General features: G+C 48.0%; 1 protein-coding gene across 4 annotated transcripts; it reads right to left on the bottom strand.

The window, feature by feature from the left end:
* OIT3 (oncoprotein induced transcript 3) lies at window positions 1–26404 on the bottom strand. 4 transcript variants are annotated; one of them, XM_074544360.1, is made up of 9 exons: window positions 26258–26404; window positions 17202–17576; window positions 16023–16133; window positions 13106–13228; window positions 11134–11256; window positions 6901–7061; window positions 5957–6372; window positions 1955–2054; window positions 1–650 (listed from the first exon to the last, which is right to left on the bottom strand). In XM_074544360.1, exons 2-9 carry the CDS (start codon window positions 17443–17445, stop codon window positions 462–464), a joined length of 1467 nt encoding a protein of 488 aa, XP_074400461.1. In that variant the 5' UTR covers window positions 17446–17576; window positions 26258–26404; the 3' UTR covers window positions 1–461. The 4 variants fall into 4 exon arrangements, 3 of the variants coding, with proteins under 3 accessions (XP_074400461.1, XP_026653881.1, XP_026653882.1); XM_026798080.2 differs by having other exon boundaries at window positions 26272–26404; XM_026798081.2 differs by lacking the exon at window positions 26258–26404 and adding an exon at window positions 21378–21995.

Raw genomic sequence — 26404 nt, 5'->3', positions numbered from 1 at the left:
TGTATTTTATACAGGTTTTTATTAACAGTCACCTGAAATCTTCAGCATCACTCACAGAGCTGCACAGCAAACACACTCAGCTATGATGCTGTTTGTACTGTCTGATGCAAGAAGGGCATGGATAACATTTGTTTAGTCAAGGACAAACAGTCCTGGGGCCAGTAGGTGGATGTAGGGAAAGGCAAAGTTGGGTAACACTTCCGGCCTGCGAAGAAACAGGGTCCCTTCAGCTAAAGGATTGGTGGGGAGAAATGCAGATAAAACCAAACTGCTCTACAGTCCAGGTCACACTCCAAGGGCCACCTATGGGCCCAAACCACTTGACAAATAATCACCACAGAGTTAAGGAAATGAGTCCTGGGGTTCCAGCGGGGCTTTAACAAATACATCTGGCTTCTCAACCAACCACAACAGAAGGCAGTGATAAGGAAAGCCAAGGATGCTGTTCCAGAGGGTGGCTGTCAGTCCTCAAAGTCGATCCTGATGGGGCCTCCTGTCAGGATGTGGTTTGCCCCAGGAACAGGCTCCAGGCCCTGCTGCTCCTCGCGCTGCCCGGCCGCCCTGCGCACGCGTCTGCGGCAGCCCTGGGCGCAGCGCGAGCTCTCGTCCAGCGCCCCGCACACCAGGATGCGGCAGTGCAGGAACACCTCCTGAGGGGGACACAGCACAGGGTCAGGACACAGCCCTGGGCACCACTGCCACTGCTGCCTGTGTGCCACAGCATGGCCCTGGCACAGGGTCCGTGCCCAGCCTCACCGCCCACAGCTGTCTCTCTCCTTGTGTGCCCACTCCAGAGAGCCTGGCTCAGGTCTCAGAGGCAACAGTGGGGAGGCAAGGGATAGAAGGTGGGAAATGATCCTCCAGGTGAAGGGATGAAAATGGCAGGAGTCAGCTTGGAAGAGCTCACATGGACTGGTAGGAGCTGTGTGTCAAGAATGCGTGAAGCCTCGCAAGGATTGATGGAGATGGGCAGAAGAATTTTAAGTGAGCTGGAAAACAAAGCCAGGAAACCAAGGGGAAAAAGGAGGAAAATGCAGGGTGATAAGGGGCTAAGTTGAGGGAAGAGGATGAATGCAAAGGGCAAGGAGGCAGCTGCCTTTTCTCCTTGCACAGCACAGGCAGGGACAGGATTGCAACCCCTGCAATGACCAGGAAAGCAAGCAAGATCCCTGCAAGCAGCAGCTACAAAGACCTGCAGAGGCTTGAAGCAGAATCTATTGTGCAGGATGGGAGGATGCAGGTTGGAGGCAGCAGGGATAATCAGAAAGCCAAGGAAAATTTCTGAATTTTAGAAGATCTCATCTGTTTTAACCCTACTGGGGCTCTCCAATAGCTGGAGCAGCAGCTTTATCCCTTTTGGAGCAGGCAGTATTGGCTGAGCATAACAATGACTGGAAGATCCAATTTCCTCCAACACAGAAAGGAAAGCTATTTGCATTAGGAGAAGGGCATTATCCTTCCGCTGTGTTCCCACTACAGAGCTGCTGCCCCAGAGAGACAGCCTGGTTTCACACTGAGTTAAGCAGTGTGGTGGCCGTCGGTCTGGAGTGCTGGCATCTGTACCCCCAAGAGCTAGAGAAGACACAAGGCTGAAGAGATTCCAAACTAAAACTGTGTTGTTTTAAAGACAGGGGACTGTGAAATGTGCCTGGTGACTGAAAATATTTGTCTCACCCAGCAATCAAGGGGCCACCAAGACCACCATGGAAGCAGCAATGATTTTAGCCTGTGGTGGCTTGATGTTTCAAAACTGTCCTTCATATTTTAATTTTAGTTGTTTTTAACGATCTTTAACAATTTCTCCTGAAGTACCTTTGTCAGGTACAACTGCTGGAACAGGCACAGCAGCAGCTGCCTTGGGCCACCCACTCCATACCCTTTTCCAACTTTGTGCTGAGGGTCCTCAGTCATATCAGAGCTGATGAAATATCTAAGAGCTGAGTTTTGAGCTTACCTTGTTGTCTTTGCCCACAAACTTGAACACAGGAACCTGGAAGTGCTTGGCAAGATGGTCCTTTGACGTGTACTGCTTCACGGAATCATCAGAAACACAGCTGAGGAGAGCAGAGGGATGGGCTTTAATGGCTTTCCCAGAAATGGAAAAAAGCAAGAGAGAAGACATTCCAGCCTACTTAACCAGAGAAAGTAAAGGAGGGATTGGTTCTCTCAGGCTCAGCTACCATTTCTGCTACTTCCTCTTTGGCCACAGGAGAAAAGTTGGGAGTGATGGGGAAAAAGAGCAGCATTGCTAATGTCATCTCCAGACAGGGAACAGCTCAGCAGCAGAGGGCTGGCAGGACGTGGCCCAGTCCCCTCAGAGAGGGACTGCCAGCGAGCTGCAGGCAAGTCTGTCCTCAATTCACCTCCCTGTGCAACAGCCTGCAGTGTTATACACCACAGAATGTGCCATGCACTCACTGTACACACAGAGATATGCACATAAATTATGCTTTAAATGAAGCAGCCTGCACCCACATTACTAAAATATGACAGATGATGAAAACAAAAATCCAGATTTACTTTGCTTAGTATAATTTACATTTTTCTTCCTGCTGGATTTGGTCAAACAGCTCAAATTCACTCCACCAAAAATTTATAATTTCAGTTTTTCCATCACTAGCAAGGCATGATTGTAAAAGAGGTCACAGAACTGCAAGAAAATAAGCTGCTTTTATAACAAGCTACATTCCAGGTGCAGTGTATTTTTAAACCATTAAAGCCCATTTAGAGTTTGACAGACAAAAAGTTATGGTGGCTCAATAATTACTGATAATTATTGCAAAGCCTTGGGCATCTTGAGAGGCCCTGATGCTGCTGTGGGATTGCATTGCAATGCAGCTCATCCTTTCTAGCAAGTTCATTCCAAAACTGTGGACTTTGAAAGATATTAAAAAAAAAACAATAAAGCAGTGGTGGAAGAGACAAGAGGTACTGGTGTAGGTCAAAGCCTTGCTCTTGCAGCTTGAGAAATGTGCAATCTTTACACGGAAAATGTGCACGGCATTGTCAGCAATGCTGATGTTTGACATGGTCAGTTCTAAAAGAGGCAGGGGAAGGGAAGGGAAGGGAAGGGAAGGGAAGGGAAGGGAAGGGAAGGGAAGGGAAGGGAAGGGAAGGGAAGGGAAGGGAAGGGAAGGGAAGGGAAGGGAAGGGAAGGGAAGGGAAGGGAAGGGAAGGGAAGGGAAGGGAAGGGAAGGGAAGGGAAGGGAAGGGAAGGGAAGGGAAGGGAAGGGAAGGGAAGGGAAGGGAAGGGAAGGGAAGGGAAGGGAAGGGAAGGGAAGGGAAGGGAAGGGAAGGGAAGGGAAGGGAAGGGAAGGGAAGGGAAGGGAAGGGAAGGGAAGGGAAGGGAAGGGAAGGGAAGGGAAGGGAAGGGAAGGGAAGGGAAGGGAAGGGAAGGGAAGGGAAGGGAAGGGAAGGCAGAACTGCTCTTTGGAATCTCTGTGTTGTCAAAATTCCTTTTTAAACAAGGCATCTGCTTGTAAGGAAAGACAGTTAAAGACTTTTTATAGGTGGGTGGCCAAGCTCTAGGGCCATGAAGTCAACTCACAGGCACGTTCTCATTGTGAGCATATAAACTGTGATACTATTGGACACTGCCTCAAACTGACTCCTAAATCCCAGGCTCTCCAAAGGTTCTCCACACTGGTGAAAGGAAACTGACTGGTTTGGGCCTAGGGAGAGGGAAAGTGGAAGAACACCACAAAGGAGTCAGAGATATGTAGACAAAACCAGCTCAGAAACCTCATGAGTCACAAGGGCAACTCCTTTTGTGTTTGTGGGGACACACTATATCCCACTCTGCTGGGAAACCCCAGAGACCCTGCTGCCCACTTTGGAGAGGTGAGAAGAGACAGGTATGGAAGGAAAAGGAGTGGGCCTGGTCAGGATATGGGGAAAACCACCTTATCCCTGTGTATCATGTGCCTAGGTTTGGGGAGCAGAGTGGCAGTGCCGTGGGAGCTGTGCTCTGACCCAGTCATTCGGGGCTGCAAGGCTGAAAGGAAGGCTTGCACAATGAAACATCCCCTCACAGACCAACAAACAGGGCAGCCCGAGGCACAAGAAGATGGGCTTTGCAATGGAACTACCTTAACCAGGCAGCGCTCTGCTGAGCACAGCTCCTGACCTCAGCAGTGACATGACCTGGCTCAGGTGCCCCAGGGAGCTGCAGCCTTATCAGCTGTGCCATCGGTCACTGCCTTGGCTCCCCTTTGTGCTCAGAGCAGGGAATTAACAGGGAAGAGAGCAGCAGAGGGAATTTTCCCATTCCTCAGTCCAAGGTATATCCCCTCCAATATAAACAGTGCTTCCCTTTGGGTTATGCAGTTAACTCTTGCAGGTCTGATCCCACATAAACTGATACAAAATCCCATCTTTATTGCCATGGGCTTTTGGGGCTGGATTTCTAGAAGCAAACTGAGTTATTACAGAAGTGTTTGGAGCAGGGACAACTTACCAGTGCATTCAGCTAATTTAATTTAGAATCACTGGGGCCTGCAGTGATGGCTGCAAAGTGGAGCACTTTTCCCTTCAGTGAAGTTTTAATGCCCTCTGCAGGTACCAAGGGACTGCTGGTGCCATAAATCCTCCAACCAGTGCTGGTGTGGAATCAAGAGATGACATTTCTGCCTTCTCCTTTCTCTATCCAGCTCAGGTTTTGGCTGCTGTTTTGAATCCCATCATTTTCACTCATGGGGAGAAATAAACGAATGTTTGAGGCCTTGACTCTGTGAAGGGTCCATGGGAACAGCCAAGCCAGGGAGTTGATAAAATCAATTTTTCCATTACATATCTGCTCATAAAGCCCAGAAATGTTGGGCACAGAAGGACTGCAGCCTAGGAGAGAGGGAGAACAGGCTAATGCTGAATCCTCTGTCAGAAGGAAATGGAAACAGTACTTGTGGGTACTTTACATTGCAGGACCCTTTTGCTACAAGACAAGCACACAGGACTTGCCAGCAGCAGCTGTAACAGTGGATGATTTAGTCTGGCAGCTGAGGACATGATTGTTGTCATCATTAAATGGTCTGGCAGGCAACATACAGGATTTACATGAGCACAGTCCCTGGACTCTCAGGCTACAACTCTTGGGTATGTCTTAGCTATTCCTTTGGCTGGATTTCCCTCCCTAGAGGACAGCACACTGCCTCACAACTATGATATTTCCTCAGAGCTCTCTGGTTATGCAGCTGGATGCAAACACTCCACAGCAATGCTGTAGCATGGCACAGTCATTTCAGCACCCAAAGAAGTGTCTGAAAAGGGGGATCATCTCAGGAGCCACAGCTGAGCCCACAGCAAGGCTCTCCAAAGCTCTGGTGCAAAAACCACTACAACAGCAAACCCACAGATCTGCACAAAATTACTTTTAGCATATCCTGGAACGATCACTAACCCCAAATACCTCAAAAAATGACAGCCAAACTGAAAGACCCTGAATTTATTGCACTGACAGGCATCAGGGAGAGCAGAGCAAGGGATTCTCCTGCAGCTCCTACCAGGATTAGCAATGGGCTCTTCTGGCTTGTACTCTAATAAGGCCATTATGAGAAAATGAAGAAACTTGCTCCAGTTGCCGCAGCAGCTGCCTGGCACAGCACATGGCCATGGGGGTTCTGCACATTGGCTTGGCACTCTGTGGCTGGCAGAGAGAGGGTATCAGGAATGAAAATCTTTTCTACAGGAGCCAACTCAATTATCCACAAGGCTAGTTACAGGGAAATACATCCTGTAAAGGCTACACTCAGAGGAACCTCTCTCACCGCCTCCCACTGTTTCTCCCAATTACTTTTGATGGGAGAGGTGGTTTCAGCTTGATGGCTGCTGGTGATTGCTGTGAGCAGGACAGACAGGCTGCTGTGGAGAGGGGAATAGTGTTTCCTGCATCACACAGACAGCTCAGCCCCACTGCCAATTCCCTCTAAATTGCCAGCAAGAGAGGCAACAGTGAACTCACCCATCTTGAATCAGGTAGTACTTCAGGATCTCATCAATTTTGGAGGTGGGAGTGGCAAAGCAGCTCTCCACCAGCGTCTCCAGCCCACTGACATGCACCAGGGGCTCAATCCCAAAGTACAGGGAGTCCCTTAGCTTGAGGGTGGGAAGGTCACCCCTGTAGGGCTCATCAAAGTCCTTGTCCTTGAAGATCTCCAGGGTGAAGGGGAAGACGCCCTGGCTGCGGCTCATGATTTCCAGGGGAGAGTTCTTGAGGTTGGGCACGTAGCCCTCGGAGATGGTGTAGCGGCGCGGGAACTCGCAGGTCACCGGGATCAGCAGCTTGCTGGTGCGCACAATGATGTCCCCATTGCTCCCTGGGGTCTGCTTGGGCAAGCCGGTCACCAGGTTGGTGGCAATGATTTTGTCATTGATTACCTGCAGCAAAGAAAGGGGACATCACTGAGAAAGACCTCTCTGGGCTGACACTCAGAGGAGCCACTGAAGGGCCAGCTTGTGAATTTACAGCCCACAACCAGAGTGATGCTTCTCATCCTCACAGACCAACTAAGGACCTCGGTCTGCTGGCAGCTGCAGTGCACCACACTTCTGCTACCCCTCTGCTAAGGTGAGCCATTGACCAGCTGCCAGTTTAACCTTTCAAACATTATCAGGAGACCAGAATCTGTCTTAGCAGGTGGATGAAGTTTGAGGGAACTTGTACCTTGTACCCTTGTGAAGCAGGAGGCGAGCAGAAAGCAGCACCCATGCTGTCAGACACACTGCTGGAGGGGGGATGGAACAAGCTCTCTGACTGCGGGATGCCAGCCCACATCCACTCTGAGGGCAGCTGCATGGCAGCTCTGAGGGTGCAGCTAAATCAGCTGTACCATCACTTACTTTGTTCCCCAAGAAAGCCACAGCCAGATCCCCAAGTCCCAGAGACTGGGCAGTAGGTATACATACATCTACAACAGTTCCACAGGACTTCAGGGAGAAATGGATGTTGACATGAGTGCCATTGGACACGCCTTTGCATGAAGTGTTGATGAGGGAAAGGTCCAGGCCTCCAACCAGGTCCTTTGGGATGTTCACCTCAATAGAGCTGGACTTGCACAGCACTGGAACTGCAAGAGAAGTCCCCAGAATAACAGTCTGCACTACAAACCTGCCAGTGAGCTGGAGAAGGGTTACACCAGATGTAACTAGGGGAATAAAAGGGGAATCCTACACAGCATTTATGATCATGATCCTACCACAGTAACCTAACCACCCACCTTGCATTCCCACCTACACAACACAAACCAGAGCTGCCACTGCCCCAAATTCCCCAGCCACAGCAATGCAGAAAGCAGAAAACAATGAAGACAATCACTGCACTTGCAGCAGAAACTCAGCTGTGCTTTCCAGCTTCACTTAACACTCAGCACAGATTTGGTTGCTATCTCTTGCATTGTGATGTCCTAGGAAGAGCCTTTGCCAGATATGGGTATCAAATTCACAACACCCCAGTCAAAGCCATTTTTTAAGACCCTTAATCAGATTTTACATCAAACCCAGAACATGCTGAAACAAGGCAGAGTAATTCCATATAGATACCAAGCTGAAATGGAAGGACCTCAAAATGCCATAATAATATTTTTATAAGCAATAAACCCAGCTCTGACAAACAAACCAAATTAGCTCACTCATTCCACCTCCTTCCAACCTTTAAATCTTAATACAGGCCTCCGTGTGAATTTTTTAAATTAAAATTTCATTACATAAGAAGCAGGAGAAAACAGACCTTGGCCAAAATAAAAAGGAAAGAAGAGAGAATAATCTTCAATAAAAAAGTAGTTGCTGTACATATATTCCTTAGGATTATTCAGTTCAGTTGGAAGCAGGACAAACATACTGGTGGCATATATTCTGGTTTCAGCCAGAAAAAACAAACCTTTTGCAGGATTTACATTTATTATATTTTACAACCCCACCACAAAACCTTTTTGCAAATATACCAGTTTCCGGAGACTTTTGCCAAAATTAATTGTAGTCCCAGTCCTTGACAACATTCCTGTGACCTACCTTCCCTTAATTTCAATCATTAATTATATAATTTAAGATTCTGGATATTTGAAATAAGGCACACTTCTAAAACAGGCATTTCAACTCCCTTTAAAAATTTCCCTGTCCCAGCTCAGGTATTTGCAACAGCCTCTGAGTACCTTCAGGGAGGATTTTTGATTAGAAGATGATAATTTCAAAGAGATGTGCTAAAATGTATGCAGAGTGCCCAAAGCAATATGTTCCCATAATGACACTGCTGGGTTAGAACAGTAGCTTAAAGAACTAAAAATTACCTTAACCTTCCTTCCACTGGCAGCAGAAGGCAAGTGGGAATAACTGAGCATGTCAAATGGCACAGCTCAGGAGCAGACAAAGGGACTTGGAGAACAGAGCACAATGCAGACAGGAACATCCTTTGGAGAACTGATTTGCTCCATCTGGATTTAAGGACTCGCTGTTCTAGCACTCCTTGATAAATAAGAAAATGTGCTGCTTTTATAAAGGTGACATTCAGGGCAAGGGATTTGGATCCCAACTGCAATTCTTCGAAGTTCAGGACTGATTTTGTTCAGGATCTCTCTGTTTCTACATGTCTTTGACTGGCACAAAGTGGGAGAAGGAAAAGATTCCATTTTCCCTGTGTTTTGGAGCTGCAGGAGATGTGCGCCCTCCACCAGCTGGACACAGAAACAAGGGAAGGAAACCTCTTGACTCAAGCCAACTCGTGGCTATTTGAGAAAACACCCAGTGTGTGCCAGTCAAACATTTCAGTTCTTCACCTCACACCTCCCAGAGCACCTGTGAGAACTGGGAAAGCCTCCTCATTTCCTCTTTAAGCTCTATTTTGCACCAATGCCTCTGAGCACCTGACCCTGGGAGGAAGCTTCTGTGGCAAGTCCAGTGCTCATTTCCCTGCCTGCCGTAGTTATTGGCACCATATTCCAGCCTCTGGCTCCTTCCTTGGTCTTTCAAAGTGCTGCTGCTTGGAGCAGAGGTTATCTCCCTGCACAGGCTGCTCTCTGGTGCTGGGGAGCCCTGACCCACTGCTGCAAACATGAACCCTGCTTACCTGCACAAAAATTCGGGCAGGGGATGGGGGAGAAGAGCATTTCATCCCTACTCTTCAGGAATAGGATGGGCTGCAAAATTCTAGAATGATCTGCACAATTCCAAGCACTTTGCTGGCTGGTATCTTTATGGAAAAATTGCAGCCTGCAGACTGTGATTTCTGTGGAAGATTATTAATGTTTGTTCTGAACACGGAGACAGTGCAGAGAAGGGTGGAGAGGCTGCAGATCCAATTGCTTCAGGCTACTCTGCCTACCCTGCATTGTTAATTGAACCAATATAGACCTGATTAGGTGTCACAAAAAATTGTGTGGTACAGTTCCATATGTGCTCAGAATTGCAGGCCACAGCATGGGGACATAAATTGATGAATGCAAAAGAAGAGGCAATTTCACCTTATGAGATGCTGTATCCTGATCCCAGCCTGGCTCCTGGCAGTGCTGCTGCTCTCAGGAGCAGCCTCACCAGCAGCAGAAACCCTGGCTGGGAAATCCAGGACTTGCAGCCCTGCTGGGGCTGCCTCAGGGGCCCAGGACTGAAAAACATCACAAGGTCTGATATCAATCAGACCTTCAGTCAGTGAGCGTGATCACAACTCTTGGAAACTCCCACCTCCACTGCTGGATCCCAAGTGGGCAATGCTCAACCCTGGGAGCCCTGCATTTCTAAAAAGCTTAAAAAGCAGACAATCCATCAAGCAGAACCACTCCAACTTCCTCTCTGAGGCATACCTGCCCTTTTGGTCACCATGAAGCCTTGATCTGTACCTCCCACTGATGTCTGGGCACTCTGTGGCACATCAGACTGCAGGAGGTTCTCTGTGCACACCAGGCAACACCAGACTGCTGGTAGCCTGGATGTATTTGCAAAAGAAATCTTTGCAGAAACCAGGGAGCTTGTTTATTCCATGGGCATGCCATTGGCACAAGTGACTCAGCATGAAGGACTCCTGGGGAAAGTTCAGATGGAAGGTTCTCCAAGGATAACGCTGCCCTGGCCTCTACACAGCAGAAGCAAGAGTCAATTTTTGGATGCTATCCTGGGCACTTTTCCAAGGGGCAGCAGGAGCACTGAATATCAAAGCTAGTGCCCTGCTTCAAGGCACAGGAATGCTTACTGGAATGGCACACTTGGAAAAAAACATGCCTCTCTCCTTAACCCTGTTCTTGGAAAGGACTGGACTGCTTTAGCTGGCAGTTTGAAGTTTGAAGCATGGAAAATGTCAGCTCTAACAGCATAAATTTGTCAGGGGTGTGCACAGAACAGTATAATGGGAGATGTTTGTGGGAAATAGCAGAGGTAAGAAGATTTCCAGAAAGCTATAAAAGCAGGCCTAAGAAACAGAAAGAACAGAGAACTAGCTACAGCTGCAAAGGCTGAAAGTACAGAAAGTTACAATGGTATAGCAAGCAAGGACATTAAACTACATCTTGAGTTTTAGGCTTGGCTAAGAGAGACCTTAAAACTGCAGAAAAATATGCTTAGCAAGGTAGTAGAAGGTTTTAAGCTTAATAATAAATGATTGTGTATTGTTAATAGAAAGAAGAAAAGTAAGCACTGTGTGAAGCAGGTGTACATGTGCTTTTAGTAACTGGCTAGAACAATTGTCTGTGAGTTCAGCTATTATTAGCCATTGGCTAGAAAGTTTTAAAAATGTTCTGTAACAAAAAAATCTTTGGCTGCTTCTGGCTGTACATGAGCTTTTGCCATCTTTCTATTGTCTCAACCATGTAATGAGGCTGATGCTGCAATAAAAGCTCAAGGATTGTACCCCAGCAGTCCTGTTCTGTTTGTGAAAACAAACTCCCAACACAATGTTAAGCAGTATTAGTCATAAGGGAGCACTGCGCTACAATTAATGTGATGCAAGGTGCACTCAAGCTGGGCCCTGTGGCTGCTCTGCCTGGACAGAAAAGCAACATCTTCAGGCTCTCAGCTTTGGATGGTCTGTCATTAGTGACAAAGCTCCATTAACCCAGCTGGGAAGGACAGACTAAGGGAAGACAGTAGAACCAAGAAGAAAAGTTCCTTCAGACATTCTCTCGGGGGCCAGAGGCTGCCAGGGAGATTTTGTTGGCCTACCCTGGCAAGTGTGGTTGTCTTCTGCCAGAACAAGTCCCCTGGGGCATTCACACTGGTAGGTGCCTTCCACTTCAATGCAGGTATGGCTGCAGCCTCCGTTGTTATTGTGACAGCCTTCAATTTCTGGGAAAGAGAGGAAAATCAGCACATCCTGCAGCCCCCAACAGACCCCAACCAGCCAACAGTCTGAACAATACAGCTCAAAGGCAACAGTTTGTTTCCCAGAAAATGAGGTGTAAACCCCTTTTTAAATTGTACTTCAGCATCATGATTTTTTTCTTTCAAATAACCTTAACTGCTCGATTGGTTAACTGTTTTAACCCTTTGGGATGAATATGCTAGATGAGTACTACTGTTCTCAGTAAAATAACAGAACATGAGATAAGCAAATCATAAATATTTTATATTTCTTATCATAAATATAAAATATTTCTTCCTGAGCCTGCCATTAGAAATCACTGTATGGTTTTCACTGAAATGTAAAAAATGGAAATCCCACACTGAAACCTATGTAATGCATGGAAAATAACTGCCCAACTTCCATATGAGTCAAAGCAATGGGTGAAGCATCATAATGTAAATTTTGAGATAAACTAAACCCTATTCAGCCTCAGCAGCTCAGGTAATCAAGCTGAATCTCCTGCATTTGTTCTTTTTAGCAACAAGCTGTGAGGTGGCTCACACCTCACATCCCATTCTCTACCAGCTCACAAAGCTGAGGATACATCTTCAGAAATAAAACTCACTAACAAGATTGTAAAAATCCCCAGCAGCCGTGTTAAACTCGAGAAAGGCACCATCCTTCGTACAGAAGGGAAATTAAATGATATATCAAAGGCCCTAAAAGCCAACTTGGGGAATGGCAGAAACAAATGAGTTTCCAAACAGACTATTCCAGCCCTGTCAGAAGAGTGCAGCACTTGGGAATAAAAATTGCACAGCTCATTTATGTGATGCCCCAGCAGCTCAGAGCTGGATGTGGCAGGGACAGAACCCACAGACCATTTTTGGCCCCACACACCTTGACAAATAGCTTAAGGAGCAACTCTGCACAGCAGCATTTCCCAGCAAAGTGTCATTGCCTGGATGACTGATGTACCAGCAGAGCTCAGAGAGCAGATTTAGCTCTTTTGGGTAGCTGAAAAGTGAGGCACACATGTAGTTGTTTTCCTTGTCTGAGGCCCCACAGTGCCTGTGAACAGCACACAGCAGCTTTGCTGTGAGGGGGCACAGTGCTTTTCCACAGCTCACCACAGAAACCATCAGGCACTCATCAATTTCTGCTGGGATTGCCTATTTGTGCTCAGGGATGTCTGTACATTGTTAGTGACAACACATCAGGCCCACAATTTGGTCTTTAAGCCACAAGTCTAAATTTATCAAGGGTTTTCAAGCTGGCTGTGCCACCACTGTGAAGGAGCTGTGGCAGAGAGCACAGAGCAGCAGAGCCCACAAACACCAAAGATCAGAATGCTGCCCTAATCCCAAATTTAACTTCTGTCTGCAGATTGGCATCCCCTCTCCTCAATCACTATCCTGGGAGGCTAAAGTGATCCTCGTGCTCTAGTCTAATGTCATGGCATTACCCCTTGCCTAATGTGAGCTGGAAAAACCCAGGGCTGCTAAATCTGCCCCCTCAAAACTCTACCCCACAAATCTCCAGAGGTTCAAATCTCCAGATATCAAATCCCAACAAGTTCTGCCTGGACAACCAATCTTCCAGATCCACTGCTGCCTTTCCCCCATGGAGATAAACACAAGCAAATCCTAACAGAAAGGGACAAGGCAGTGAGAACAACAAGGAGTTTTCTCTCTGCCGGCTTAGAAGGGTATTTTAGTATCAACCTCTCTGGCAAGCACAGAGGTGATATCAATGACATTTAATCCCAGGTGCAAGGAGCCAAGAGACAGCCAGTGCTGCAAGGGGATGATTTGCAGAGTTTCCAGCAGCCTGTGGGAGCTGAAGCCTCACCTTCACAGGTTTTGCCATCACTGCCCAGCGTGCGCCCGACCCCGCACTCACAGCGGAAGGAATTCTTCAGGTTAACGCAGAACTCGCTGCAGCCCCCGTTGTTCTGCTCACACTCATTTTCATCTGGAAAAAAACAGCTCTGGAATGGAATGAATAATCCCACTACAAGTAGTAACACTGACAGTAGCTTTTGAATATCTTGGTAGAGCTCTGAAAACTGCTCCTAATTCTTTTTTAAAAGCTGAAGTGTCTTCTGTGTCTGTCTGCCCTTCTTTTTTTTTGTCTTTGTTCTCTGAGATTCTAATCTCTCTATCTGATTTAATCTCTGTGTGCAAAAAGCAAATCAAACAGAGAGAAAGGAACAGACATTACTCTTGCTGAGCCACAAAATGAATGACTTCTCTAAGGCAGGCCAGGATGCTGAGGTTATCAATTAAGTTCACATGGGATTTCATCAAAACAGCTTAGAAGCTGGCATTTATTAGGCATCAGAAGCTTAAAACCAAGAAAAAAGAAAAGTACCATTTTAACAGGTGAGAGATGAGCTCTCTCAGGTACCTGTGGTCCCACACATGCACAAAACCCACAGCTGGCAGCTGCTGGTGGTGTCTCCTTCCACAAGCAATGTGAATTGGGTATTTTTAGCCAAAGGCTTGGCTGGTGCCTTGCTTTGGGAGGCAGGAAGCATATCCAGGAGAATCCCACAGACTCTGCTTTTCACACACGTGACAGGCTCCACACTTTCCCTTCTAAAAATAAATCTAAAGTTGCTTAAAAACAGAAGGTGAAGAGGGAAAGGGCTACTGGCATGGAGATGTTGTTAGAAGGGCCTAGAGATTGTCTTGGTCAAGGGCTGGGCCCAGAAATTCCCCTGACTGGTCCTTCCAAGTTCTACAGCACACACAGATCTCTGTCCCTGCTCTTCCCCACTGGTGACAAGCAGCACTTCTGGGACATTTCTGGTTGTCTTGAGACTGCATTGGGACAGTGCTGAGCTGATTTTAACCATGGCTTAGCAGAACATCCAGGCCTTGAAGAAGTCAAAGGCAATGCATCAGGTTGGTGGGTGTGTGACAGGAAGTCTAAGACCTTATTTAACCCCTAAATGAAAATGTAACTCAGGATCAGCTGCTCTACTCTGGGATTTAAATAATCTCATGTATTGAGGAGAGGCACAGAGCTGCTCAGCCTTCACAGAATGGTCAGGGTTGGAAGGGACCTTAAACCTCATCTTGTTCCATCCCTTGCCACTATCCCAGGTTGCTCCCAGCCCTGTCCAGCCTGGCCTTGGACACTTGCAGGGATGGGGCAGCCACAGCTGCTCTGCTGCATCACTGCAGTAGCTTCAGTCCCCCTCTTTGGGGCAGCTGGGAAAGGAAGCACACTGTCTGTTTAGGAAAGACAAACAGGGATTTATTTGGTTTCTCCATAAGCAGGGCACAGTTGCTCTCAGAGATGTGATTGCACAATTACTCAGCACAACAGAAAGTTATTGGAAAGACCATGGAGCCACACAAGAGAGGCTGCAGGGAGGTGAAGCAGTGTGAGCATTCCAGCTGAGGTGCTGTGCCACCTGGGAATCTCCAGGAGAAGCAGCAGGGCAGAAATCCTGCTCATGGGGGAAGGAAAGCAGCTGCAGCACAAACAGACAGGCTCAGGACTCCTGTGTGCCTCCCTGCTGCAGGAAATCTTTCTTTTGAGCCTGCCACACATTCACTGAGTGCTAGTGCTTGTCAAGGGCACTTCTGTGGCTGGAAGGCTTGCACAGAAGCAGCCAATAAATGCTTTTAATTATCTGAGAGAGCTCAGTCAGCCACTTGGCTGCAGACAAGTGGAGCTGCTTAAGCAAAAGCCTTCCCCAGAATCACTGGGAGCAAGTGTAACTGCAGCAGGACCATGCTGCTCCTTCCACACACTGGAATGGCTGTGGGCCCTGCCCTGATGCTCACAGGTGTGTGAAGAAAGAAACCACCCATGGCTGCTTTGTCAGGTGTAGCCCCTATGGAGCAGACTGGACCAACTCTGCTTTCAGCTTCACTCCTAAATCAAGTGACAGATGAGATTCCTCCTCCCCCAAACACCCTTTCCTCCATCCTCTCCAATCCATCAGTGTAGCTCTGCAGCTCTCTAACAGCCACCCCCTCCCAGCCCTTTGATTTGTCCCATCATCTTCCTGACCTCTCAGTCCAGGTGCCCTCCCCCAGCACCACACACAAAAAACAGAGCTCTCCTCAGAGCTTCATGGGGATTCCCCCACAAATCTCCAAAGCCCACATTCCCCACTCTGCTCTCACCTCCCTGCTGGCCATGCTGGTCTCTGCCACCAAGTGCCAGCTCCCTGAATACCCTCTTGTCATGCTGCCTAAAACCATTGCAGCTGTGCTGGGACTTACAGTTCTTTGGGTCTCCTCAAGCCCCAGGCCCTGGACAATGTCCCAAAAGGGCAGGAAGTATGATGGAGTTTAGTGTGCAGCCCTACAGCAGTCAGATTTTTTTTTTTTTTTGGAGGAGAGATATTCAAGAGAGTGTGTGAGAGGAAATCTCTAATGCCAGACTGCACAGCACTTCCTGAGTACCACAGTGACACCACAGAATCCTGCACCACAATCCTGCAAAGAGACTCTGCTACTGCCTTCAGCAGCTAAACCATGCAGAAAGCAGATCCAGCCTGACAAACATGGAGCTCCAGGGGTACCAGAATGGATGCAGAATGGATGCAGAATGGATGCAGTCATGGGATGTCATATCTTGGAGCAATTTACAGAATCATAGTCCTGGTTCTAAGCAGCAAAGGGGAAAAGTCCTCTCAGAATATGTCATTTTTTATAGTGCTTTGTAAGGCAGGCGATTGAGATGCGAGCAATGAAACAAAGGGAAGAAAAGCATCACAAGTGGCACAGCTTATTTCCACCCTTACCAAGGCATGTCTGGCCATCGTGTCCGAGTGTCGTACCCGGGGAACACGTGCAGTCACTGGTGTCCAGGCAGGAGTCCTGGCAATCCACCACATCACAGATGTCATAAAAATCTAGGGCACGACAAGAACAAGGTCAGCACAAAGCCCTGAACACGTAAGAAAAGCACAGGATTTGTCCCTTCAGCTTCCCACCCTGTGTGCAGCCTCTCAGTTACAGACCTGGCCCACATTGGCAAAGCTGACCTGCTGAAGCTGCTGAGAAACAATCAAGTTTAATTACTTCGAGGCAGAGATGCAAATTTTTACTTTGGTAGCGTGCCAAGACAAGCCTCAGGGCCCAACAGGGAGCATTAAACCACTGAGGCCAGGTCAGATGTGCAAAAATCCTGCTAGAGGAGCAAAGCAGGTAAAACGGCTGGAATGTGACAGTGTTGGGGTGTGATGTAATAGCCTGTCTCAGCTACCCCAGTTCTTTCCCCAGGTGTGCCAATCACCTCTCTTTTCCCCTCCCTTGCCCCTGCTGGGTGCTGTCCTTCAATCTTGGCATTCCAGAAAGGGGTTGTGTGATCAGCAAAGTTCAAAAGATGCCTCTCAGCCCTGAAGAGATTGGGCCATCCAATCTCTGGGCCAGGTGTCATTTGTCCCCTGAGACTTCGCCCCCTTACCTGGTTGGTGGGATCCCTACCTCTTCCCTCCCCCTCTCCCTGGGGTTAAGGGAACAGCAACCACGCAGTTCTTGGTTCTGTTGGAGCTGTTGCTACATTCAGAGGCCTGAGTGCTAGGAATAAAACTCTGGATTGAAACCCTCCAGCAGAACCCGACTCCTTTTTCCTTCACCTTGCCTTGAAGCCTTTCCACCAGAGGTAAACCTGAGTTCCTGCTTGCCTGGACTTGTCCCAAGCGCCCAGCTGCAGCATCCAGCCAGCCAAAGGTATCTCTGGAGTGAAACACCACACACCCAGCCAGCCAAAGGTGTCTCTGGAGTGAAACACCACACACCCAGCCAGCCAAAGGTGAAACCACCACAGCACCCACCCTTGGTCAAGCAGCAAGGACCAGACAAGCCCAGGCATGTTCCATCCGGCAATATTGGTATTAAATTCCAATATGACAGGCCACCACCTGGAGAAGCCAAGGGGGGCTCAGGGAGGACCAAGGGGGCTCAGGACGGTGACTTACGGCCGCAGTAGGCGTGGAAGCAGACGCTGGGCTTGCTGAGGTGGTACACGAAGTACCCCCCCGGGCAGGCCTTGACCTCGATGCTGGCGTTCCAGAGGCAGCAGTTGCCGCTGAAGCTGGCGCAGGCCTGGCGCCGCACGATGCCGTCGGCCGGGCGCGGGTGGCTGCCGTTCATCCAGAGGGGGGCGTGCGTGCCGCAGTGGTTCTCGGGGATGCAGAAGGTGGGCATGGCGTCCCCGGCCATGCCCGTGAAGCGGTACCACTCGCCGTCGATGCCGCTGTCGCACGTGGGCTGCCCGTGAGAGCCGTTGATGCGGTGCTCCGTGTTCCTCCAGGGCTCGTTCAGGCTGATGTAGGCCGAGCAGGGGTCCAGGGCTGGGACACACACACACACACAGATATCAACACGGCTGGTAGATATCAAACTGAGGTGTTGATGGATTGTTCTGGTCTCTCTCAGTGCTACTGAGGGAACCCCAGCCAGCCTCGAGATGGTGATCAGTGAGGGGGGGCACTCTCCCATGCCCTGGGGGTACAGAAGCAGCCAGGCTGATCCTGGGGGTACAGAAGGACAGAGGGCAGCCAGGCTGATACCCGGGGGTACAGAAGGACAGAGGGCAGCCAGGCTGATCCTGGGGGTACAGAAGGCAGCCAGGCTGATCCTGGGGGTACAGAGGGCAGCCAGGCTGATCCCCATCCCCAGGGTTACAAAGGCAGCCAGGCTGATGGCCTGCAGCAGAGGAGATGCTGGAACAACAGCAGAAGATAAAGGGCCAACTCTTAGCAGGGGTTAATCCAAGGTTTTATTCAGGGGCTCTGGGGAGCTCCTGCACCTCAGGGGGCTCCTGATGAGAGCCGTGGGAGAGGTGCCAAGGTTACATTTAAAGGGAGGTGGAAACCAAAAGTAGATAACATTTTACTGACCAATGAGTGACCCTAAGGGATGGGCACTGGGGCATGGACATTTAGGACAGCGTATGGGGCAAGGCTTGGGGGGCTGATCCCTGGCCTCTGGCTGATCACTCAATGACCTGGACCGAAGCTTCTAGATGGAGGGGGTGGGATGCTGAGTGATTGAAGAGAGCCAGGGTGGTGATTTGGGGATGATCTCAGCCAGGGAGAGGGATTACACAGGTAAAGGGAAGGGCTACAATCTGGGTAAATCATTTGGGAAAAATACTGGGATACAAACCCAAAACTATTACAAAGTATTACAAGGTATAAAATCACACTACAACAATGGATTGTTACAAAAGCGTTTTCTTTCCTCTGTCCCTGACTTAACAGAACCCTTGTGATCTGTTCTCAGCCCTGGGGAGAAGAGCAACTCATTGCCTTGTGGAAAATCCTCACAGCTTGTCTTAAAGGTCTTGGAGGAACAAGTGAATTAACAGAGCTCTTACAACATTCTGCAACAGTCTGACTTGCTGATTAGCTGACAGGAAAAAACAAGATACAAGCAAATCTGAGGTCTAGGTAATGATTTTGCCATAGGAAATACACCCTGGGATCTAGCCTAGGACAAAAACCCTCTGGTCAAGACAAACTGAGTGCCTACAATCCCCTCCTGAAGTCACTGGTAACTCTCCCAGCTGCCCTGGAACAAAGGACTATATCTCAAACAAGTTATGCAGCCTCTTTTAAAACCCACCCACAGCCAGTGTCAGCCCTCGCAGCTGAGCTGCCAAACCTTTTTAATCATTATCTTACAGTTTAGAGGGTGTGAAGGTCTGAATTGGGACATTCTGGGGAGCAACACATTAAACCCTCCACACAGCTGTTCCTTGCAAGCCCACAAACCCTCCTGTTTGCACAGGAGATCAGCTGCTTGTGAGTGGAGTGAAGTGAGTGTTTGTGGGGGCAAGACATGAACACTGGACCTCCTGGCAGTGCCCAAGGAGTGTGTCCCTTTCCAGAGGCCTCTCTGAACCTTCTGCAAATAATTAAAATATGAGAGGACTATGGGGAGAACATAAATGAGGAATTTAAGTGTTCATTAAATTTTCAATCTCCTCCTAATTAACCCTCATTTGGCAGCTTCCTCACTGGAAGTCCAGAGGTTCCATTTTGCCTTACATTTAATACCTGATTAAGCACAACTTATCCATGACAAGCAATTCCCCATTAAGCAAAAGGAATGCTAATACTGCCCTGAGTAAGGAAAATTGATTACCATTTCCTAAAATTAGGCTAATAAAACCAATCACTCTGACAAAATGCATCTTGGACTGCAACAGCCTCAACCTTCCACAGAACATTTCTTTTGAAGTTCTAAAGCTGTGCTGTTTTGACAATAGTGTGATGGAGTTTGGGTGAGGGAGGAATACTATGCTCTTCCTATTAGAAACACAAATGATCCTGGTTCATTATTTGCATTTGTTTCACTGACTTTAAAGTGGGAGCTACAAGTGCTTCAGAGAATAGACTTCAAGTCACTCTTATTTAGCTATGTCCTCTGTAAATATCTGTCCCACAGATGTGCTACCTTGTAAAAATATCTCACAATTATAACACTTCTCATGCCTTCCTCAGCCACAGATACATTTTGCTAGGTCTCAAATAAAAGGCAGGAGCAGCTGCCAGAGTCAGGAGTGCTGCAGAGCTGGCACAGGGAGCATGGATCTTGGTTATGGAGGAATCTCCAGTGCCACGATTCAAAGACATGCAGAGGAGCTGATTCACTGCCACCACAACCAGCCTGGTTCTCCTGAGCAGCAGAGAGGGGACTGCAGCAGGGAATCTCTGATGGAATTCACCACCATTCCCTCCTGAGCTCTCCTTTTCACCTCTGCTTGCCTGCCCTTACCCACAGCCAGCAACAGCAGTGAATGGGTAAATCCCATCCTCCAAAAGCTGGTTTGACTTCTCGCAGAAGGAAAAGGTGGAACAGAGCTTCCTCTGGGCTTCCCTCAGTGTCATTCCCTCATTTTCCACAAGAGGATTTGGTGTGGCCTTAGGTGAGTCACTGACTGAGATGAGAAGGTTTTTGTGCTGTTAAAAGCCAAATGAGGTGAAGCAGGAATGCCCTGTCAGCTTCCCAGCTGGGCAGCACTAAAAATACCAACACTCTCATTAGCTTTCATGTAATTATGAAATATCCTTTGGAGACAGACTCTGGGAACGCTCAGCTAGGGAGATTACATTGTCTCCTAAACATCCAGGAGAGAATTCAAAGGCAACATTTAGTGAGATGAACATGCAGCAGCTCAGGGGGAGCTGGAACAGGCACATCAGGGGAATTGAGGTAGCACTCCTTCACATCTTTCATTCCCCTGAGAGCTTCTGGCAGGAGTGAGGGGGAAGCAAACCAGCAGAAAAAGCAGACAGTGCTCTTTGGAACACTGCACATCCTCACAGCCACCTTTGGACTGCCAGTGCTGCCCCACACCAGCCTCCCTACAGACACCAAGCAGTCTTTGGCAGCACAGTTTTTTTCATTTCAATTAATTAAATTGAGTTTTAAGGAAAAAACTCCACAAAAACAGAGAAGGGACTGATCACTCTCTCCCCTCTTCTCCCCAAACAACAAGCTTGGGGGTTTGCACAAGACTAATAACTGTCTCCAGCTCACTACTTTTCATTTTTCTTGGCTCAATTCTTTTCCTCCTCAATGCTTCTTGCGTGGCCAGAGCAATTGAGGCTGACAAGCACTAGCTACAAAGCAAAGCTTTTCCATTTGTAGGTTTGATGGTATCATTAGTTCTCTGACTGACATGGTAGCAGCTAGACTGGGTGACAAATCAGGTGACAAATCAGGCTCCAGCAAGCACTGGTGAGTGCCCCATGCTGCAGAGATTAATCCTGGGTGCACTGTGTAACTGGAGGTCTCTGCTCCAGCACAACTAAGCGATAAAGGCAGCAGCAGTACATTCAGCACTAAATTCAGTTCAGATTTGTGACAAGGAAGCAGGTGAAAAGGTAGAACAACTCTACTCATAGAGTCTGTCCTCCAAAGGGACAGGAAAATCCCACAGTGTCTTGGCAATAGAGGTTCTCTCAGTATGGGAGACTTAACACTCTGTAACAGAAGGATCTTCCCAACTGGAAGGAATTTCACATCACCTTCAAACAAAAGGGATATTTCTCCCAGCTCCCAGTCTTTCACCTAAGAATACCAAGGCTCACTGTGAACCTTGGAGATGGCAAACAGAAATAAGGCAATGCCTCTTTACTCACCCATTGAAGACACTGGCTGGAGCTGGACAACAAAGTAGATGCAGAAAAACAAGTACTGGAACATCCCACTGAGCCAAGGAAGAGCCACCACTCAAGGGACAGAGGCTTCAAAGTCCTTGCACAGGCTGTGGCTCTTGCAGCCTTCCTCTCAGTGGAGCTTCTGACTCCAGGCTTCCAGCAAAACAAGTGTGATTGCTCTCCTGGAAGTTTATCAGAGGAAGAAGCTGAAGGGACGTGGGCTACAGCTCCAGCCTTGACCTCCCCAGAGCAGCTCTGCCCCGACTGACAGCAGGGATGTACTCACTGATCAATCTTGTGTTTTGGACTTGACCTGCTATTGTTTTCTGCCCTGACTGCCCCACAGTGACACCTCCTCTATCTTATCCAGAGAAGAATTCTAACCAGGGACACCCGGACATCCCGAAGGGATGGAAAAGGAGAACAGATGGGTGCTTGTTATCTGTGCTCCTTCCACAAGTCCCACTCCATGGCTGCCTCCAGGCAGAAAACACAGCTAAGGAGCCTCAACTGCAGGAAACAGTGGCCAAAGGAGCAGCACTGATCCTTCCGAGCACAGATTGCAGAGGAGTGCCTGGAGCAGAGCTACAATGGGAACATCAGTCAAACTGAAAGACTGGTGTCCCCCAGGGAAATGAGCTGTTCCTAGGCTACACACAGGCCCCTTCCACTCCTGGTCACACAGCCTGACCACTGCAGCGAGATTATCAATCAAGGCAAGTAAAGACACAGACACTTTTCTGCAGTGTTCTCGCAAATCTCTTGGCTTGAAAAAATAAATCAATCCCAACTTTATGGAGTTAATTTTGGTGCACAACAGAGTATTCTAAGGACCTCTCCTGACTAGCCCAAACCAAACTGGGCTGAATCACAGGTGACAGCCACAAGCTCTAGATGCAGCACACTGAAATGTGTTCTTAACTACAGCAAGCCCAGAAAGGGTTCTTCACCCTCACCCCACCCCAAGAGCTCTCCATCAGCAATGAGTGCAGCTGAGCCTGCAGTAATTACACAATCAGGCAAATGTGGGAATCTCCCCATTGCCTTGGCATCCTGCATTTCTGCAGCAGCCTGGCCTACGAAAGGACACCAAGCTTCAAATCCCAGCTGCTGCTCTACTCCACCCCAGCACAGGAGTCTTCTTTCAGTGGTGAATGATTCCAAGGAACAACAAAAAAACTCCAAATAAATTACTGATATTGCTCCCATAAGGAAAAAAAAAATTCTTGTGGCTCTATTGTGCTGACAGCTGTGCAGTACCAGAAAGGCTTGTCCAACAACAGGAAAAGAGAACAGATTCACTACACAAAGCTATCAAGGCAGATAACCCTCAAGAGGTGACAATGTGAATTCCCAGAAGAGAAACTAAAATTGAACAGAGAATAATACAGCAAGCCACTGGAATTTCTATTTTGCCACTTTCATTGAGAAGCTGCTTCGTACTCATGATGCCAGGTAAATAAAACTGACAAGCCTGAATGGAATGCTCTGTTTGTGTCACAGGTGTGTACAGCTCCCTGAACCATCCCTCGCCAGCTGCTGTTGTTTTGTAGCTGCTAAATGAGTCTGCTACAACAAGGCTTTGACAGGCACATGGCAGTGACTGACAGCTGACAACACAGAGAAATGAACTGCAGCATGGCAAAGTGGAGCCTCAAAAGTGTCACCTACAGGCCCTATCAAGTTCTCAAAAGTGGATTAAAGCAGGAGGTGCCCCAGCATTCCCAGAGATGGCGCTATCCCAAATCATCATAACATCTAATTGAAGAAGTGGTCTCAAGCTGGAGAAGACAGCCAGACTACCTCTAGACATTTCTGGGAAGAAGCACCAGAGGCAACTCTTCTATCAGCAGCCTCTCTTTGAAAGTTAATTTGGGTGATACTCATAGCTCCAATTCCCCCACAAACAGCCTATGCCTCAGGGAGCTGTAACAGTCCTGATGGGATAAATGGAGAGAAAAAACCCAAAGAAAAAACCTCCCTACAAGGAGATGCTCTGTGGGAGAGACAATTCCAACAGGGCATTCTCTAGGACCTGCACTCTCTAGCAAGTATATTTTTCTGACCTCCACATTTGCACCTCAAAGACTGATGCACCCAACACCCCAAAAAGAATCAGCTTCAAGTTAGAATATTTTAAAAGAAGCTGCAGGTACTGTTTAAAATATATGAAGAAGGAAGGCAAAATTAAAATAGAGGACAGGGATTTTATTTTGGTACCCAAAAGGGATTTTCTAAACCTGCTTCAAAGCCTGTGCATATCTGTTCTTAACACAAGAAAAATGCTCATTTTGCAGGTGGCAACCATTCTTCGTGTGGAAGAGAGATCTCTGCAGGGCTTTACCACCCTCACACAAGGAACCCGAATTCTTCCAAGCACTGGCTGGGCTGGAAAGCCTCATACAGTTTGTAATGGACTCATGAATAAAAATGCTTTGGCATTTGCTGAGTGGTCTGGGTTTTGTCAGAGCCACCTCTCAGGACACAGCAATGCCTGGGAGGTGTGTGAAGCACAGCTCTGGGTGCAGGAACCTGCAACCTGGCCAGAAGGAGCAGGAGGAAGAGCTAATCAGCACTTCCTGCTGCAGGGAGGGAGGAGAGCCCGGCACACAGGCTCCATGTGTGGGATTGACTGGAGGATGCACGTTCACAATAAGCCCTGACAGGCAGCTGAGATGGATTGCACTGAAGTCAAGGACTTGGAGATAGGCCTGGTTGCTGTAAACAACTTGTTCCAGCACTCAGAGCCATGGGAAGGGCTGGGAGATCAGGGAGGGAGCACAAGCTGAGTGAAATGTGAGCAAACTCCTCACAAGTACAGCACTGAGAGCCCAGAAACATCACTCCTAGTTAAGAGTAGCAGTTGTTTCCTTTCCCTGAGTGGAGCACTGTGATGCACAACTTGGTGTTTGAGAGTGTTTTTCCACAGGTCCTACTAACCCAAGTCCTATTTTCCATGCTCCTCCATTTTCAGATGGCATAGACAGCACACAAAAACTGTAAAAACAATCAGGGGCAAAAAGAGAAGCAGAAGTCATCTTTTAAGAGCCCTCAGAGCCACAGCAGCACAGCCTAAGAGCAGTTCTCCCCTGCTTCAGGGCTTAGGTGCACTGCAAGTCTAATTTTCATTACTGGATTTTACTTTTCATCCTTTTAAATGCCAGTAAAGAAAATAAGCCTGATGGGTTTTTAAAAAAGAATAATTAGCATCTCTTAGGATAGGTAGAAGAACACTTACGATATAAAAATCTCCTTCCTCAGTGAAAATGAAGTCATGCAATGGGGCACAGAGGAAAGAAGCTTGCTTTTCTATCTCCACAGACACAAAAAACCCAGGGGATATCAAAGAAATTGGTCCACTGGCTCAAAGACAGGGCAGCTTGGCCAGCTTCACATGGCTGGCTCAGTGCCATGGTCTGATAGCCAAAAGCAGCTTCAGAGCCTCATGCAAACCCTCTTGAAGCCAACATGGAAGCACAAGAACTTGCAGCAAGGTGATCATCACTGCTGCCTGCCAGGCAGGAAGGGTTACAGGGGGAAAGAAAAAGGGTTTCTTCTTTGCTCTTCAGGAAAAAGGAGCCATGAACAGCTTCCCTGCAGGGGCCTGCAAGGCAGAGTCCCATGGGTGTGGCAAAGGGAACTTAATGCTGTTCTCCAGGAAACTTTGAACTGGTCATGTGTTAAAACCCTAGATACTAAGAGTTTTGGGCTTTCTATACTAAAAAACACAGACCCTCAAGAGAACATTACATTTAACCTAAAGCCATAAAAACCCCAACTTCCATACATTTATTTGAAACTCAAACTTCCATAAATGTATTTGAAACACAACTTCCATACATTTATCACAGAAGAGGTTAATCAAAAGCATGACAAAATCAGTAGAAAAAGCAGCAGCTGAGCACTGCAATGCTCCTTGCTGCCTCTCCCTCAGCAGGGCTGAGGGATGCAGTGGCACATTGAAATTCAGGCAGCACTGCCTGCTCTGCAAGTGCTGCCAGGGGAACAGGACCCTATCACCTGCCTGGCTCCCAAGGGGAAATGCTGCTGCAAGAGTGTGTGCTGATGCTGAGATAAGGGATCAGGAGAGCAAACAAACCCTGCCCTTCCCTTCAGTGTGAGCATTCCAAGGCACTGAGACCGGAGTGGGAGGCTTGTGGATTTCAGGGCACAAGTGTAGCCACGCTCTCACTTGTGTAACCCACACCATCTCTAGAACAACAGTAATTCATGTGCAGGAACAGTTTTGTAACAGTATCTTCTTGTTTTCAAAATAGAAATGGTGGTGCTAAGATGTGACAAAGTCTCCTGCTCTCCTGAATGCCAAAATGGAAGAATTCTTAGCAAGTGAGCCAAACAATTTACCTAAGGGTGGCAGCAGCTCACCTGGGGACAGCAGCAGCCCAAGGGCTGCTTGGAGGAAGGAGGCCTGTCAGCAGAGATTAAAGGTAGGTGATAACAAACAGCTTCCAGCCCTTCCCCTCCAGACACAAGAGTTGTTTTTTTCAAAAACTAGCTAATCATGGATGGTAATTTTTTTGAGCAGTCCATGGAAACCTGCACCAAACATCTCATCCTAATAATCCATAAAGTCAGGACCAAGCACACTCTGCTGATTCCCAAAGCTAATGAACAAATCATGTGTCACCATGACAAAACAAACCACTCAAGGGCCCAGACAGAAAGGAACTGAAGTCTGACACTCTGTTTTTTCTCCAAAACACTACTTGAGTGCATATAGAAATCCACTGACCCCACAGGTACCTCTTTGCGGTTGCTGGGCATTATTGCCCATATATATTCTTATCCTGCTACTATGCTGGCCAAACAAAGGAAGATCTTTCTAGACCAAGTATCTCTACCTCTGCCTCCCCACCTCAACTGCTCCTGAGATCCCTGTGTTAGGCAGCCAGGCCTGGCAGCCACATCTCCATCCAGGCTTCTTCAGGAAAGTTATGATCTGCACCACCACGGCCTCAGTGAGGTAAGGTCAGTCAGGAAGACACAAC

The sequence above is a fragment of the Zonotrichia albicollis genome, chromosome 7 (genome assembly GCF_047830755.1).
Source record: "Zonotrichia albicollis isolate bZonAlb1 chromosome 7, bZonAlb1.hap1, whole genome shotgun sequence".
NCBI lineage: Eukaryota > Metazoa > Chordata > Aves > Passeriformes > Passerellidae > Zonotrichia > Zonotrichia albicollis.
Note: the sequence above shows the minus strand (reverse complement) of the source record. Positions and strands in the feature narration are given on the sequence as shown.